The 16,586-nt window shown below is 45.7% G+C and overlaps 1 protein-coding gene across 1 annotated transcript; it reads left to right on the forward strand.

Moving 5' to 3' along the window:
* Window positions 1-956: 956 nt before the first annotated feature.
* On the forward strand, window positions 957-16,545 carry DNAJC18 (DnaJ heat shock protein family (Hsp40) member C18). The gene is made up of 7 exons (XM_031597978.2): window positions 957-1,108; window positions 1,261-1,406; window positions 2,174-2,359; window positions 8,272-8,384; window positions 9,714-9,823; window positions 11,837-12,009; window positions 15,575-16,545. The coding sequence occupies exons 1-7, from the start codon at window positions 1,071-1,073 to the stop codon at window positions 15,697-15,699; spliced, it is 891 nt and encodes a 296-aa protein (XP_031453838.1). The 5' UTR covers window positions 957-1,070; the 3' UTR covers window positions 15,700-16,545.
* Window positions 16,546-16,586: the final 41 nt, after the last annotated feature.

Raw genomic sequence — 16,586 nt, forward strand, 5'->3', positions numbered from 1 at the left:
ACACCCAGGTGGCAGCTGGTCACGGGTGGTGTTCCTGGGGGTCAGTGCTGGAGCCTGTCCTGTTTAACATCTTTACTGATCATCTGGATGGAGGCATTGAGTGCACCCTCAGAAAGTCTGTAGATGACAACATGTTGTGGGGAAGGGTTGATCTGCCTGGGGGTAGAAAGGCCCTACAGAGGGAGCTGGACAGGCTGGAGAGCTGGGCTGAGACCAGTGGGATGAGCTTCATTGAGACCAAGTGCTGCATCCCGCACTTTGGCCACAACAACCCCACGCAGTGCTACAGGCTTGGGGCAGAGTGGCTGGAAGCTGCGTGGGGGAAAAAAGATCTGGGAGTGTTGGTGGACAGGTGGATGAACATGAGCCAGCAGTGTGCCTAGGTGGCCAAAAAAGCCAATGGCAACCTGACTTATGGCAGAAATAGTGCAGCCAGCAGGAGCAGGGTGTGATCATCCCTCTGTACTCAGCTCTGGTGAGGCTGCGCCTCAGTGCTGCGTTCAGCTTTGAGTTCCTCACTGCAAGAAAGACATCGAGGGCCTGGAATGTGTCCAGAGAAGGGCTGTGAGGGGTCTGGAGCACAAGTCTTGTGGGAGCAGCTGAGGGAACGGGGGCTGTTCAGTCTGCAGGAGGCGCAGGGCAGGCTGTCATTGCTCTGTGCAACTCCTGACAGAAAGCAGTGTGTGGAGGGGGGGATGAGGGGGAAGAGTTCAGCCTCTGCTCCCAGGAAACAGCGGTACAAGAGAGGAGCCGGCTTCAAGCCGCACCAGGTTGGGTCATGTTGGATGCTAGGAAACGTTTCTTCTAGAAGCAGCGGTGACGCAACGGCTCAAGCAGCGCAGGGAGGCGTGGAGTCACGGTCCCTGGAGGAGTTCCCTGAGCAGGGAAACCCTATGAGGTCACCGAGGCCCCCGTATGACGTCACCGCCGCGCTGCCCGCTGGGAGTTGTAGTCCCGGCCGCCGTTCCCGGCGTTCCCCGGGCGCCGCCTCCGCGCACAAGATGGCGGCGCGGGCGGGCCGGGGCGGCGGGCGGTGAGCGGTTCGAGGGTCGGGCTGCCCCGGGCCCGCCATGACCTACACGGCGGAGCAGCTGGACGGCGTGCGGCGGTGAGACGGGGCGGGGGGCGGGAGCCGCGGGCCGAGCCGGCGGGGGCGGCGGGCGGCGGGGCGGAGAGGTGCCGGGCCTGAGGGGATGCTGAGGGGATGCTGAGGGGATGCTCCGTGCCCGGCGGTGACGCCGCTCCCGTGTGCGCTTCCAGGATAAAGAGCTGCAGGAACTACTACGAGATCCTTGGCGTGGAGCGGGATGCCACCGACGAGGAGCTGAAGAAGGCCTACCGCCGGCTGGCCCTCAAGTTCCACCCCGATAAGAACCGCGCTCCCGGAGCCACGGAGGCTTTCAAAGGTGGGGGCTGCGAGCTCGGCGCTGTGCTGGGCGGCCGAGGTGATCGCGGAGGGCTTTTCCGGCCCCAGCCGTTCTGTGCTGCGGTTTGAACTCGTGCGTCCTCTGCACCCTTGCTGTGTTGCAGCTGGATGCGAAGCGTTGTGAGTCAGCCCTAAAAAAGGAAAGGTTTTACCCGCTGCCTGTCCAAATGAGGGGTTTTGGAAGGACGTTTCCTTATTTGTTGTGTTGGGGTCGTGTTTCTGTATGAACTGTTCACAGCTGCTTTCTGACAAAGAGGAAGGAAGAAGATGAAGCAGACAGGCTGCTCCTTCCAGGTGGTTTGACGTGCACTGTGAATAGATGCACAGGTACTGCTTCGTAAAGGTCTCTGCTGGCAGAAAAGCTTGGAATGTGGGTCTGCGTGCCAATTGCTCTCTGCAGTTATGAACTTTGTGCGTGGAGGTGCACCTCTATGTCAGTACTTAGTTCAGCCTGATTTAAAAGCTACATTCTTCCTCAGCCTTTTGATGAATGAGGATTCTTGCCTTTAAGTTTCCCAAATACTTTACCTCTCCCCATGTACTTCAGCGTTTGTGTCTTTCTCCTGGTAGGAGACAGGTTTTGTCGCAGGTAATGGTGGTGTTCTAATGCTTCTTATACAAAGGCAGTTCTTTCTAAAGTAAATCAGTCTTTGGCCAAGCACACGTTTTCTATGACTTGAGCATTTTGCTCATCTGTTTACATCCAGAAGTACTGCATTGTAACACTTCTTTTACTTCATTCTCCAGCAATAGGCAATGCTTTTGCAGTTCTGAGCAACCCTGAGAAACGATTACGATACGATGAATATGGAAGTGACCACGAGCATGTCAGCACTGGCCAAGCCAGGCACTATAATTACTACACAGAATTTGAAGCAGACATTACACCAGAAGAAATATTCAATGTGTTTTTTGGTGGGCACTTTCCAACAGGTTGGTATCTATCTATGCTGTTCTTCAAGCATTGTGAACTGACACTAGGCCATAAAGCACGCCCAGCTCCACTTGATATTGATCTAGTAGTTAAATTGTACTTGGAAAAGAGCAAAAAACATTTATTTTTTTTCCTTCCTATCTTCTTCTGCCTGTAAATGCTACTTAAATGCACAGTTTAAGGTTTTAGTAGCTCCAGTCCCTAAAAAATCTCAAAGCCCAGCTTTGCTGTCCAGGAGGGCAGTGTATGGGGGATTGGCTGTTACTGCTGTGACACGTTCCTAACCTCTCAGCCTCTTGAGGATTGCTGGCACCACAAATTAGGAGTAAGAACGTTTTAATTTGGCAAGGATTTAGGCTAGTCCTTGTGTGAGCAAAATTTCATTACCATCTGTAGCTGAAGACCCTTCTCTTTGTTATTCTTTTATTTTCTCTCCACTGCCTGATGTCAGCTATGATTTGGGAAGCAAAATGAGATGCGAATGCAAGGGGCATGAGGCATCTCTGCTGTTGGTTTTGTCCTTGAGATGTGTTCCTGCATTGTATTTATAGTAGAAATGGGAAGCCATAGCAGATTGGTGGAATACAGGCTGAGATTAAAAGTAGATCTGAAAGGTGTGGTGAGCCTAGATGTCGTCTTGTCACTATCAGCATTCATTGACAAATTGCTGTAGTGCTCTTGTATGTTGTTTCTCACTTCCAAGACGAGATAGAAAGTAACATGCCAATTACTATAGTCTAAAGCAGGAGGTATGAGTAATGGCTTATAAGCTCCTCACTGCTGTGCTGTGTGGCAGCATCTTGCAGCTAAGGGAATCTCAGACTGCTTTCTGTATTGAATCACTAAGTGTGCAAGGTGTGTCAGACTCAGTGTGGTGTAATTCCCCCAATTTTGTGAGCACCTGCTTTGCTTTGGCCACTGGTGAGACATTCACCACTATGGAACGTGGCTGTTGTCTGGCTGTGTGCAGTGGGAGTGCTTGGACTTGTGGATAGAAAACTCAGGAGCTGCGGTAGGGATTTGGATACTGGTATGACCCATACATAATGGGTAGGGTGACCTGAACAAGTACAGAGAAAATTTTATCCCAGTGGCAAAGAATAAGAAAATAAATATTATTTCATGGCTGTCAGTAATAAACAAAAGGTTCCTTGCCTTGTCAAAAAACATGGTTGGGCCTAAATACATGCGTGTTTTCATAAATGACATTTTGTAATTAAAATCTCACTTTTTAATTCAGCAGTTTTCCAAATTGGCAAAGTTTCTACTTACCTAGAATAACTAACATAAAGAGAATAGCTTTCATGCCATTGTAATGTTAAGTAGGATTTTCCTGTGTATGCTGAAGTTTGTGCTAAGCTGCAGTTCTGTGCTGGTTTTGTTTTCCTGTGGTACCTTGCTACCACCAGAAATGTGAATAAGAAGTGTTGCTGTTAGATAAAACTAATTCAAACAGCCTCTGGGCAGATTTATGGCTCATCAACTTGCAAGTCTGAAGGAGGGCTCTACTGGGGGCATAGTGTTGTAATTGTAATGGCTATGGGCTAGATGTTGCACTTCCTTCTCACAAAAAACAAACATGCATGGAAGGAAGAAAACAGGCAGAAATTCTGTGAGCAACTTTGGATTTGGAAATGTTTTTTCAGGGCACCCTGCAAAAACCACTCAACTTTTCTTCTTTCACAGCTTGATCAAATACTGTCCGAGTAGCATCAAATGATAGGAACTTTATTTTTCAAGGATTATGCTCTTCTTCTTCAAGCCAGCCTTGTTTGTCTGGCTTCTGCATTTTGTTAGTCCTGTGCAGTGTTGTGAACGAGCTGGGAAACACAGGTTTTGACACAGCAGCAAAGGTCAATTCCCCCAGGTTTCTTGCAGAATTCTTTTAGAAATTTGGATAAAGAACAGCATAAAAGTATCACAGAATCACAGAATGGCCTGATTTGGAAGGGACCTCAAGCATCATGAATCTCCAACCCCCCTGCCACATGCAGGGCCACCAACTTCCCCATTTAATACTAGACCAGGCTGCCCAGGGCCCCATCCAATCTGGCCTTGAACATCTCCAGGGATGGGGCATCCACAGCCTCTCTGGGCAGCTGTTCCAGCACCTCACCACTCTCAATGTAAAGAGTTTCCCCCTGACATCCAACCTAAATCTTCCCTCCCTCAACTTAAAACCATTTCCCCTCGTCCTGCAGTTATCTACCCTTTCAAAGAGTTGATTCCCTTCCTGTTTGTAGGCTCCCTTTAGGTACTGAAAGGCTGCAATGAAGTCACCCCGTAGCCTTCTTTTCTCCAGGCTGAACAAGCCCAGCTCCCTCAGTCTGTCTTCATAGGGGAGATGCTCCAGTCCCCTGATCATCTTTGTGGCCCTCCTCTGGACCCTCTTAAACAACTCCCTGTCTTGCTTGTACTGGGGGCTCCAGACCTGGACACAGTATTCCAGATGGGGCCTCACAAGAGCAGAGTAGAAGGGAACAATCACCTCCCTGTCCCTGCTGGCCACCCCTCTTCTGATGGAGCCCAGGATCCCATTTGCTTTCTGAGCTGCAAGAGCATACAGCTGGCTCATGTTCAGCTTTTCATCCATCAGGACCCCCAGGTCCTTCTCCACAGGGCTGCTCTCAAGGCCCGCTCCTTCCAGTCTGTAGGGATGCCTGGGATTCCTCCGGCCCAAGTGCAAAACTCTGCACTTTGCTGTGTTGAACCTCATCAGGTTCTCCCAGGCCCATCTTTCTAGCCTCTCGAGGTCCATCTGAATGGCATCCCTTCCTTCAACCGTGTCGACCACACCACTCAGCTTGGTGTCGTCAGCAAACTTGCTGAGGGTGCACTCGATTCCGTCATCGATGTCATTGATAAAGATGTTACAGAATCACACAGAATCACAGAATCACAGAATGACCTGGGTTGGAGGGGACCTCAAGGATCATGTAGTTCCAACCCCCCTGCCTAGCAGGGCCACCAAACATACACCTTTACTAGATCAGGTTGCCCAGAGCCCCGTCCAACCTGGTCTTGAACACCTCCAAGGACGGGGCATCCACAACATCCCTGGGCAGCCTGTTCCAGGACCTAACCACCCTCCTAGTAAAAAACTTCCCCCTAACATCCAACCTAAATCTTCCCTCTTTTAACTTAAAACCATTTCCCCGTGTCCTGCTATTATCAGCCCTTATGAAGAGTTTACTCCCCTCCTGGGAGTAAGTTCCCTTCAGATATTGAAAGGCTGCAATGAGGTCGCCCCGCAACCTTCTCTTCTCCAGGCTGAACAAACCCAACTCCCTCAGCCTGTCCTCATAGGGGAGGTGCTCCAGCCCCCTGATCATCTTCGTGGCCCTCCTCTGGACCCTTTCCAAAATCTCCATGTCTTTTTTGTACTGGGGGCTCCACACCTGAACACAGTACTCCAGATGGGGCCTCACAAGAGCAGAGTAGAGAGGGACAATCACCTCCCTATCCCTGCTGACCACCCCTCTCCTGATGGAGCCCAGGATCCCATTTGCTTTCCGGGCTGCCAGAGCGCACTGCTGGCTCATGTTAAGTTTCTCATCTATCAGGACCCCTAGGTCTTTCTCTGCCGAGCTGCTCTCAAGGACAACTCCCCCCAGCCTGTACAGGTGCCTGGGGTTCTTCCGGCCCAAGTGCAAAACCTTGCACTTTGCCTTATTGAACCTCATTAGGTTCACCCGAGCCCAGCTTTCAAGCCTGTCAAGGTCCCTCTGAATGGCCTCCATTCCCTCCACCGTATCGACTGCACCACTCAGCTTGGTGTCATCAGCAAACTTGCTGAGGGTGCACTCCATTCCCTCATCGATGTCATTAATAAAGATGTTAAAGAGCACCGGTCCCAAGACAGACCCTTGAGGGACACCGCTCGTTACCGGCCTCCACCTGGACATAGAGCCATTGACCACCACCCTCTGTCTGCGGCCTTTCAACCAATTGCTTATCCATCTAGTTGTCCACCCGTCAAATCCACTTCCCTCCAGTTTGGAGATGAGGATGTGATGGGGGACCATGTCAAAGGCCTTGCTCAGGTCCAGGTAAATGACATCAGTTGCCTTCCCTTCGTCCACCAATGCCGTCACTCCATCATGTTACAGAGCACCAGTCCCGAGACAGACCCCTGGGGGACGCCGCTCGTTACCAGCCCTCACCTGGACATGGAGCCATTGATGACCACCCTCTGTCTGCGGCCTTTCAACCAGTTTCTTGTCCATCGAGTGGTCCACCCATCAAATCCACATTCCTCCAATTTGGAGATAAGGATGTGGTAAGGGACCATGTCAAAGGCCTTGCTCAAGTCCAGGTAAATGACATCAGTTACCTTTCCCTTGTCCACCGATGCCGTCACTCCATCATAAAAGGCCACCAGATTGGTCAAGCATGACCTTCCTCTGGTGAAGCTGTGCTGGCTGTCATGGATCACACGCTCATTCTTCCTGTGATCAAGCATGTCATCCAGGAGGATCTGTTCCATGATCTTCCCAGGCACAGAGGTGAGACTCACCAGCCTGTAGTTCCCTGGGTCCTCCTTGCTCCCTTTCTTGTAAATGGCAGTGACGTGACCCTTCCTCCAGTCATCTGGGGCCTCACCTGACAGCCACGACTTTTCAAATGTGATGGAGAGCAGCTCAGCAACCACCTCAGCCAGCTCCTTCAGAACCTGGGATGCACACCATCCGGACCATAGACTTGTACACATTCTGTCTCATGAGGTGGTCTCAGACCTGCTCTGTCCTCACAGTGGGGGGGATTTACCACCCTGGTCCCCATCTAGAGGTTTAGGGATGCAGGACTCAGGGGCGTGAGAAGTACTGGAATCCTGGCTGCCAGTGAAGACCGAGGCAAAGAACTCATTCAGTACCTCAGGCTTTTCTTCATCCGTTGAAGTCAGTTCTCCTTTTACATTTACCAAAGGAGGTACACTCGCTTTGGCCTGTTTCTTCTGGCCATTGTACGTGTAGAAAGTCTTCCTATTGTTTTCCACTTCCCTTGCCAAGTTCAGTTCTGCCTGCTCCTTGTCTTTCCTGATCCCACGTCTGCAAGTCTGGATGGCATCCCTGTATTAAATGTATAAAATGTTGTGTCCTTTTTCCCAAGGCACAAAGATAGATCGGCATTTCTGTTGTCACAAGGCCATACATTTCAATTTTTTATTGCAAAAATATTCTGAATTTCCAAGTGAGAGAGCTCGGTTGCTATTTAGATATTCATGTGGTGATATAATCAGAGTTTAAACTTCTAATCAAAACATCGCATGCCTACATCATATTCTTTTCTCATTTTAGAATTATCAAAAATAAATCAGCTACAGTCAATGTGCAGCAAAGGAAATCTGGATCGTACCTTTTCTCTCAAAAAGCTATTTTATTCATCTCTTTCCACATTATAAAATAATTAAGTGAAGTTATTAATAGCTAGATGGAGGAGGAAATAGAACTGAGTGTGGAAGAGCATATGCAGTAATTATAGCAAACCACAGTTCACAGCCTGAGTCTGGTGGAGGAAATTAATTCTCCTTCTTAAAGGCTGGACATGCAAGACAGATTGCAGTCTGTCAAGTGAATATGACAGAAGTATAAGGTGCAATTATTTTATGTATACACACACATCTATATTTTATTTATGTAGTGCTGTACATAATATACATTAGCATAGCTATATATATTTTTTCTCTAGCAGTTTCTACAGTTCGATGCAAATTAAGATGGATGAGGAGCAAAATTCACATTTCTCTGGAACATTTATTGGAATAACTTTATTTTGACATTAAAGTTTGAGGTCTCCCAAGTGTAATTCAGCCCACATAGTATAAACTTGGGTAATTAACTAGAAATGGAATTACAGGTAAATACCAGCAACTGGATGAAAATTATGACTCTTTTTGGGCTTCTTTTAACAGGAAATATCCATATGTTCTCAAATGTAGCCAGAGATGCACACTATTATCCACGGAGGCACCGAAATGAAAGAGCATGGACACAGGAGCAAGAGGAAGAAGAAAACAGGCCACAGGTAACTGGGCTTAAACATTTCACCAGGGTGAGAGGTTGACATACACCTCTGACACCATTACAGACTTATGCTCAATGCTTTTCTTCAAGTGCTGTACCCAAACAGATGATTATACAAGGAACTAGATTGTTTCTCTTTCATTCATCACTGCTTTAAAAATAGATTTTATTGATAGGATCGCAGGCCCTGGAGTTTCAGCAACCATGTATTTTGCTGGTGCTTGGTTCTTGCAAGCTTAAAGGGCTTAGTATTCTAACAGTGATCAGTCCAAGTGTGGACTGATACTGGATAAGGTAGTATTGCCTTGTCCTCACTGCATATTTAATCCTTCAGTATATTAGCATACAGTTGTAGCCCAGGTCAGGATGGGTCTGGGATACATTTCTACCTGCTGAAACCTTCAGATATGGTACCAGGTGTCACTTATTGCTAACACACCTTTGTATACACCCATGCTACCTGCCTTGGAAAAATCTTCCTCCACAGGCAGTCCAGTAGTCTAATGAGATTGTTCTCAAGGGAAGATGAACTTTTCCTTGGAGTCCCTTATAGTCTGGCTCTGAAATAAACTTAGGCAGTGTGCAGACAGCTAAGCTAGGGCAAATGAATCCATGAATCCCACCTGCGACTGTGTTGGGTGTCCTTGTTGCTAACTGTCATGGAGTTAACTAGACCAATCTATGCCTGTGACAGGGGGCAGAGGGCAGAGCCTAAATAGGTTCATGCTACATTTTGTTCCTAATTACAAAAGGAAGTTTAAAAGTCAATTAAGAGCCAGACTGATGATCTGCATTTGGTTGCTGGCTAGCAGAATTCTTTGATCCTTTGGGCATTTATCACTCTTTTGCCCTACTGCATAAATCCAAACAAATAAAATGCTTAATGCCTCCTGCCCCAAGTTAAATTACTTGTGTTCTCTTCACCCTTTGTTTTATCCAGTGTGTGGACAAAGATTGAGGTTTTTAGAATATATGTGGTAAACTTTGGAAAATGCACAGATGGGAATTGTAATGTTCTTTTGGCTTGGATTGTCAACTGGCAGGCAGGCACAGTGTTGTGGGCATCTATTGCTTTGAGCAGGAAGCTGTAGATGAAAAAAAAGATGCTCTGAAAACATAATTGGAAGAAAATGTCTTTAAAGAGCTTTCAGAGACTGTTAGTAGAAGTTTTTTTAAAACTAGAATGTCATCCTGGTCAAAATATGGAAATACTTATCTTTTCTCAATTTGCTTTTAATACATTGTTGATTTATGATAGCCTGATTTCTGTGAATGTGCACGTTGTTTTCCATCTGTATATTTGTCCACTGATTATTGTTGTTCTTTTCAGAACTCATATTCTGCATTTATTCAGTTGATGCCCGTTTTCATCATCATAATCGTATCGGTTATAACTCAGCTGATGGCCACTAACCCACCCTACAGCCTGTTCTACAAGTCGTAAGTCACTTCAAAATAGTTCTTTGTTTGAGACAAAGGAGGTAGGCAGAATTGAGTCTTAATGGAAGAAATGCTAGTTACTGTTCTGTCCTACTCTTTCTAGAAAGTGGTATCAGTTTGTAGATAAGGAAATACCAGCAGTCTCTATTGATAAGTTCTCCTAAGTAAACTATGGTGAGCTTTATTGCTCTGTGTACTGAACAGATAGAGGTGCTGAGCCAGAAAGCTTAGCCAGCTGGTGTGAAATGCTTTTGCACAGTGGTACAGTGGAAGGAATGTGGGTGTAGCTTAGCTACAGTACTAATCAGCCCCTGGCCTGCCAAGCCCCGCAAGGTCTGTGGACTGCCTCTCATGTTCCCATGTAAAGCGGTTAGGAAATCAGGTCTTGCAGTATAACTTCAGCCAAAATGCCACTGGGAAATTTGTCAAGTGCCACAAATGATTAAAGTTTTGAAATAGTGAGGTTTAACATCTATAAAGAGGCAGTATTCACAAGTTAGCTGGGGCAATTTAAACTGGTTGGCTGTAGAAGCAGAAGGAATGCCAGACCTGCTGCAATATGAGTTGGTGGGCAGGAGGAAAACTCATGTAAACCTCTTGGCATCCAGTGCTGGGAGATGGGAAGCTCTCCAGGCTGGTTTAGTGAGTTTCTCTGGTTCTTACTGAGATAGCAATGGGAGTTGGCAAGGTTTGAAGTACCCAAGGTGGGGGCCTGCTGCATACAGCAGTAGCATAGTACCCTGCAAGCTCTCCTTGCTCCCATTTAGGAACAAAACTACTCAGGTTTAGGCCTGTATGCTTTCCACTATCATAGTGTAGATTTAATTAGTCCGACATCCCTTATTGCTCTTTACCACCAGATGTCAGTATGTAGACCTAAGAGAATAAATGGTTGGTGGCTTGGTTTTTCTGGTTTGGATTTTTTTGGTTGTTGTTCTGTTTTCCAGAGAGTGTTCTTGCTATCTGCCTGTCCCACGTGAAACTTCACACACTGTGCATGAGCAGCTAATCTTTCCTGGCTTGCTTCATTGCCTTCCCTTGTCCTGTTGATATGAGATAGCCAGGCTTGAGCCTGGTGTACAGTTACAGATGCTGTTTCTCTATATCGTATCTTAAAAAAAAAAAAAAAAAACAGCTCTGAAAGAATTTATGTAAGGAAAGCATACATTTCCAAGGCTTAGTGAGAGAAAAGTTTAAAAAGAGCCCAGGAAGTGGAAGGAGCCAACTGAATTCCATGGGTAGAATGTAACCTCCACATTTTTTTGTTGCCTGCCTTTTTCTCTGGGCAGTGACTTGAAAAAATGCCTGCATATCTGTGTTCAAATAAGGAAACTCCAAAAAGAATAGGCTAGCCTCTTGTCTCTGCCATTGTGGCCTATGCCTCCTACAGGATGCTCCACACACTACCAAGGCTACCGGTAATTATAAAACAGTGAAGGGAAGTGTAACTAGAATCCCCTCTGCTAATTCTTATTTCTACTAAAGGATCCAGAAATCAGGAAAATGTAAATCCATTTACATTGTGCTCTAAACAATATTGGGCTGCATGCCTTTCCTATAGTCTCTATCTTTGATTTTGTTTCCCACAGATTTCTGAACCTAGCTTGCCAGAAGTTAACAGCAAACAGAAGAAAGGGTGTGGAGCTTCTGTTTACACATAAAATTGGTTCTCAAGCTCTGGAATTATCTTAACTGAGTTGCTGAGAACTTGTTATTGGAAAGGAACAGTGTCAGCTCTGATTCAGTTTTTTGTAGATATCTCCCAGTTCTATGTATTTTTCACTATGTGGGTTTTCTTTTTCAGTGAATTCAGTTTGTAGTGATAAGCTTTCATGGCCTGAGGCTTGTAATTTCCTTACTGCATGGCTGAGGGAGCTATCGTCCTGCAGAAAGTAACTGTTCAGAAGTAGTTGCAAAAATTCTCTTCTGGAAATGTTCCTAACGAGATACGTCTCTCCGTTTCTTTGTGTTTGAACAGCTGAAAAATCTGTTTTCTCCATCATATTTTCACAGGTCCATAGGTCACGTTATTAGCAGAGAAACAGAGAACTTGCAGGTGCCTTACTATGTTGATAAAAACTTTGAGAAGAATTATCAAGGAGCAGAACTTCAAGAGCTAGAGAGAACAGTTGAAAAAGATTACATTGACTATATTCAGACCAGCTGCTGGAAAGAGAAGCAGCAAAGTAAGTTATTTTTCTTATGACCAATAGTTGTACGGTGGCTGTGCTTCACAAAGCACTGCCATTTTAGCTTCATTTTCCAGCGCAGCGAACTTCTCAAATCTTGCAGCTGTGTTTCTCTCATCTGTTCTTAACACTGACTTTGTTGAGGGGCTGTCAGAGTTCATTTTAAGTGACTGAAAGAGAAGTGGGAAGTGGATTCTGCCATTTGAGACGTTTTTCCACTCCACTTGTATGCTTGGCTAACTCTTAGTGAAGATGTTTTAAACACTAACGACTGCTGCGTTTATTTAGCTCTGACAGATTGTTTGGGCTAGAAAAGATATTAATGTTTCCTTTGCTGAGGCAGAATCGGTTTTACTTCGGCTGGCTCTGTGAGAAGGACATCTAACTCTTTCTTAAAACTTCAGCAGGAAGAGCCCAAAGCCTACTCAGGTGTCTGTGAAAATTTCATAGTGCTGCTGGTATCAGTTCTCAAAGACAGTGCCTCCTTGCTTATTTTGTGCACTGATTTGCATTTTCTATCTTTAGATGATTTGAGAGCATGTTTTTCACTGTAGTCTCTTAAAAACGAAAATTGAATGCAGGGAGGGAGACCACAAAAATGTAGCATTCAGAGTCATTCTTCTCATGCTAATTCCGAGTCAGTGCCACGTGTGGAGGCATGCATTGTAACCCTGCACTGTATCACCTGCTAGTCACTGCTGTTCTTTAATCCAATGCAAGAGGTAGCAGTAGTGTTGTCCTTCCCATCAAAAAATCTGTGAACTATTTTAAGTCAGCACTCTTCATCCAGAGGCAGTTCTTTTATATCACACCAAAATTACCAATCTTGCTTTGAAGAGAACTACACAGGTATAGACTCTGAAGTTTAAAAAATGGATAAATAAAAGAAGCCCAAATGTGGAAACCCTAAAAACCCCAAACATTCCCTTGATTTTTGGTGTACTTGATTGGTGATGTCAGTGCAGCTGTGGAAGCAGTGGCAGCCTCTATGTACAATGTAGCTACTAGTAACCATACACAGGCTTCTTGTGTGAGCTTGTTATAGGAATAGAATTTTTTTCCCTATGGGAAAAATCATATTAATTAACCTTGTGCAACTGAAACTCACCATGTTGTCTCTTTCATGTAGACCTTGAGCTGAGGAGTGGTGTGTCCCAAAATGAGCAGAGGGGTTGGCAAGTCTAGGGATGATAGTCAGAGATGGTCCAGTGCTGAATGCCAAGTAATGCCTGCAAAACAACCCCCTCTTGAGCTTTTTGCTCTTAAACTTGTTTTTACTGTATGCACATCGACCACATGTAGCAGAAATGTTTACAATGCCCTCCCTTAGCAGTAGCTTGAGACAACTCTAATTTAAAAAAAAAAAAAAACCACACACAAGAAGTTTTCAGAATGATTGCCACTTAGGCCAGGGAGAGCAGATACTGAGCACAGCTGAGGCTGTGCTAACTTTAGTACAGCCAAGTTTGTCGATAAATAAAACTGAATACAAGATGGAGTGCTGGGGAAAAGTTATCCGGGGACCTTGAGACAGTTGTTAATCAGCTGCTGTTTCGTAACGTTGGTCCGTTGCTTCTTGTGTGTTTAACTTTGTGGTCAGCCTCTTTTTTTGCCAGTTGAATGTCTATTAATAGTACATTTGTTCTATTTGCTGGAGGTACATTTAGCAGCAGCAAAAAGGACACAGATTAGTTACAGGAACAGCTTAAATTACAGTCCTTGCTTTTATGATTTGAAAAGCACTACCTGATGTCCATCTACCTCCACAGAATCTTGAGAAGCAACTGATGTATCAGGATATTGTTCAGCCAGGCACTTCACAGCAGCATAATGTGGCAGCTTTGGTCTCCTAACATCTTTGGTATGGTTATGGACAAAAGACAAGTCATAGGTTTTTACAGGTGGTTGTTCAGGTGTAGGAGCACAGTTGTAAAGTGAGACTGCAAAGAGCTCAGAATCAGAGAGAATTACAGGTAGGGAACAGAAAACAGAAAGGAGATATGTAGTTGGAAATAAGTATTTTAGGAGATCCTTAAGGAGAACTTCAGTCAGGGAAGGTTGAAGGAACAGCTGTGTAAAAGATGGAAAAACACAAGGAACTTACATGACAGAATTAATGCTGGCAAGAAGTGCAGACATTGGCAGTAAATTTTTGCCCAGTTGGATAAGTATAAACCAAGTGTCTTCACTGTAGAACTCTGAACTTCGAGACAGTCAGCTGAGTCTGGTTTTGCTGAAGGGCCTTCAAGGCTCTGTGCCTAGCACAGTTGTGTTCTGCTGGAGTGGCACTTGAGTTACAAAAACTGGAAATTGATTCCTGACCTAGAATAAGATGTTTGTGCCCTTCAGTTTATAAAGCTTTTTGATAAATAGATAGAGGGTCATATGGCTTTAAATTTCAGTAGGACAGAGCAGAGGACATAAAACATGAAAGGCCCTATTGAGAAATTCTTTGTGCTCCAACTGGTTTTGTAAAATGAGAGACTTGTAGGGTGTATAAAAGCTCTTTGAAAAATTGAATGTCATCAGGTAGCCTGTGCTTAGGGGAATTTTGATCTTTTCAGAAACTAGTCACTGCTATTGTCATAGTTGCATCTAAACCTGCCTCTAAAATGCTCTTCAGGGAGAAAACTATATTAAGACTTCCTTAGCTAATCAGCAAAAGATGCTTACCTGAGTTGCTGGGGGAAAGTAATTGAAGCAGTGGGATTATTTCAGTTACATGTTGCAAAGTACATTCAGAATCATATCGTTAATGAAAGGGCACAGAGACCTGTCAGACAAGTCCCTTATCTAGCTACTCACCTTCCTGTCATCAATAACAACAACAACAAAAGTAGAAGAATTAAAAGAATTTACAGTGCCTTCTGGGCAAACCTCTTGGCAGACAGCTTGAATCCTGATAAGTGCAGCATGAAAAAACCAACTGTCCGTACTTCAAAGTATCAAACTAGGTGGGTGTTCTGGGCCCCTGCAGAATGGGTACACCAGAAGAGTTGCATTTCTCAGTTCTGCGGGCAGGGATGTAGGGCTGGTAAGTCCTGTTTGGCTGCAGACAGCTGACAGCCTTAAGAAAGCAGTGGGAAAAGTAGGCACAAGGTTCTCTTTCCTTTTGGCTCATCACTGAAATACTGCTGACAGGTGTAGAGTAACCCCACCCTGGGGTCTGTGCTGGGGAGAGATGGGTGAACATCAGTGCTTGACAGGATGAGATGTCATGCAGTTGTAAATACTGGTATGGTGTCCTACCGTTTTATGCACACATAGCTTATGCACACTTAGTGTTTGTGAACAGTTTTGTACTTTGTAGGCAGTAAAAATTACTCTAGTTTTTGTTATTGCCCAGTTGGTGCTCTAGTAGAGTTTTTGGGCTATTATTACTCTTTGAAAAATTCTCAAGTAGTTATGGAAAGTTGACAGCCTCTCTGCAAGAGAAGTTATTTCCATGGAGCTGTGCATGTTATGAGATGAACTTAACAACTAAGGCTAACAAAGCACTGAGAAACAGTTACTTGAAGCCTCTCACAGCTTCACCCTAACCTGTGTCGTTTTCATCTTTCAGAGTCTGACTTGTCCAATTTGGCCAAGCTGTACAGAGATGAGCGGTTAAAACAGAAAGCAGAGTCGCTGAAACTCGAGCACTGTGAGAAGCTCTCCAGTCTGATTGGAATGCACAAAGGGGGCTGACCAGGGCCTCTGTCCTTTTTATTTATTGCTGTTTTAAATTATGTTTTTATTTTCCTCTGTATGAAAAAGGGAAGGAGTCTGTTGCAAAGTCTGAATACTCGATTCCTTCGTGCTGTGCAGAGAGGGGCCAACACGAGCTGTGGAGCTGTGTTTGCTTTAATATACTGTACACTATATTTGGTTCCAAGGACCAGTGGCACTTTGTACATTAATTCTCTGGGAAATGCTATGAGTTTGAATCGTGTCTCTTTGGTAGTCCGTCTGCCATCCAAACAGCGTGTTCTTCCAGGAGAGCAGACGAGCGTCCTGTGCTTCTGTATTTCCTATGGACCTGCCGTTCGCTCGCTCACAGCGCTGCTCAGCTCTGGGTGCACTGACCTCGTCCTGCTGCTACACCTGGCTGTCCCTGCAGCGCCGTGTGAGTGAGATGCGGGTGAAAGGCAGCGAGTCCTGCAGCCTGACCGTCAGTGCTCCACTCGGAGTGGCCGCTTCACCGAGGATCCGAGCACTCGTTGCTCTCAGAGGGACCAGTCCGTGTCGTTTGTGGTGGAGAGCTCTGAGCCTGCGGGCTGAGAGCGGCGATGCTGAGGCAGGAGATGGAAGCGCAGAGGGCACCGATTCCAGCCCGCCTGCGGGGAAGGGACAGCCGTGTTTACTTCATCCCGTGTTCCGGTGACATGTTTCTAAGCTGGCCGTGTGATTCTGATTCTCATTGGCAAACTCCTCCAGCTGTTACGAGGTCCTGCGTTTTCCGGTATGGTTTTAATGTAGCATCTTTTTACTCTGTTGAACAGTTATGAATGTTTCACTGTAGAGACTAGCACTGCAAAGAAAGACATCCGTGTAGCCGCGTCTGCCTTGCCTTCATGCTCCTTTGCGCAGCCGGG

The sequence above is a fragment of the Phasianus colchicus genome, chromosome 15 (genome assembly GCF_987193195.1).
Source record: "Phasianus colchicus chromosome 15, bPhaCol1.hap1.1, whole genome shotgun sequence".
In the NCBI taxonomy this organism is placed as follows: domain Eukaryota; kingdom Metazoa; phylum Chordata; class Aves; order Galliformes; family Phasianidae; genus Phasianus; species Phasianus colchicus.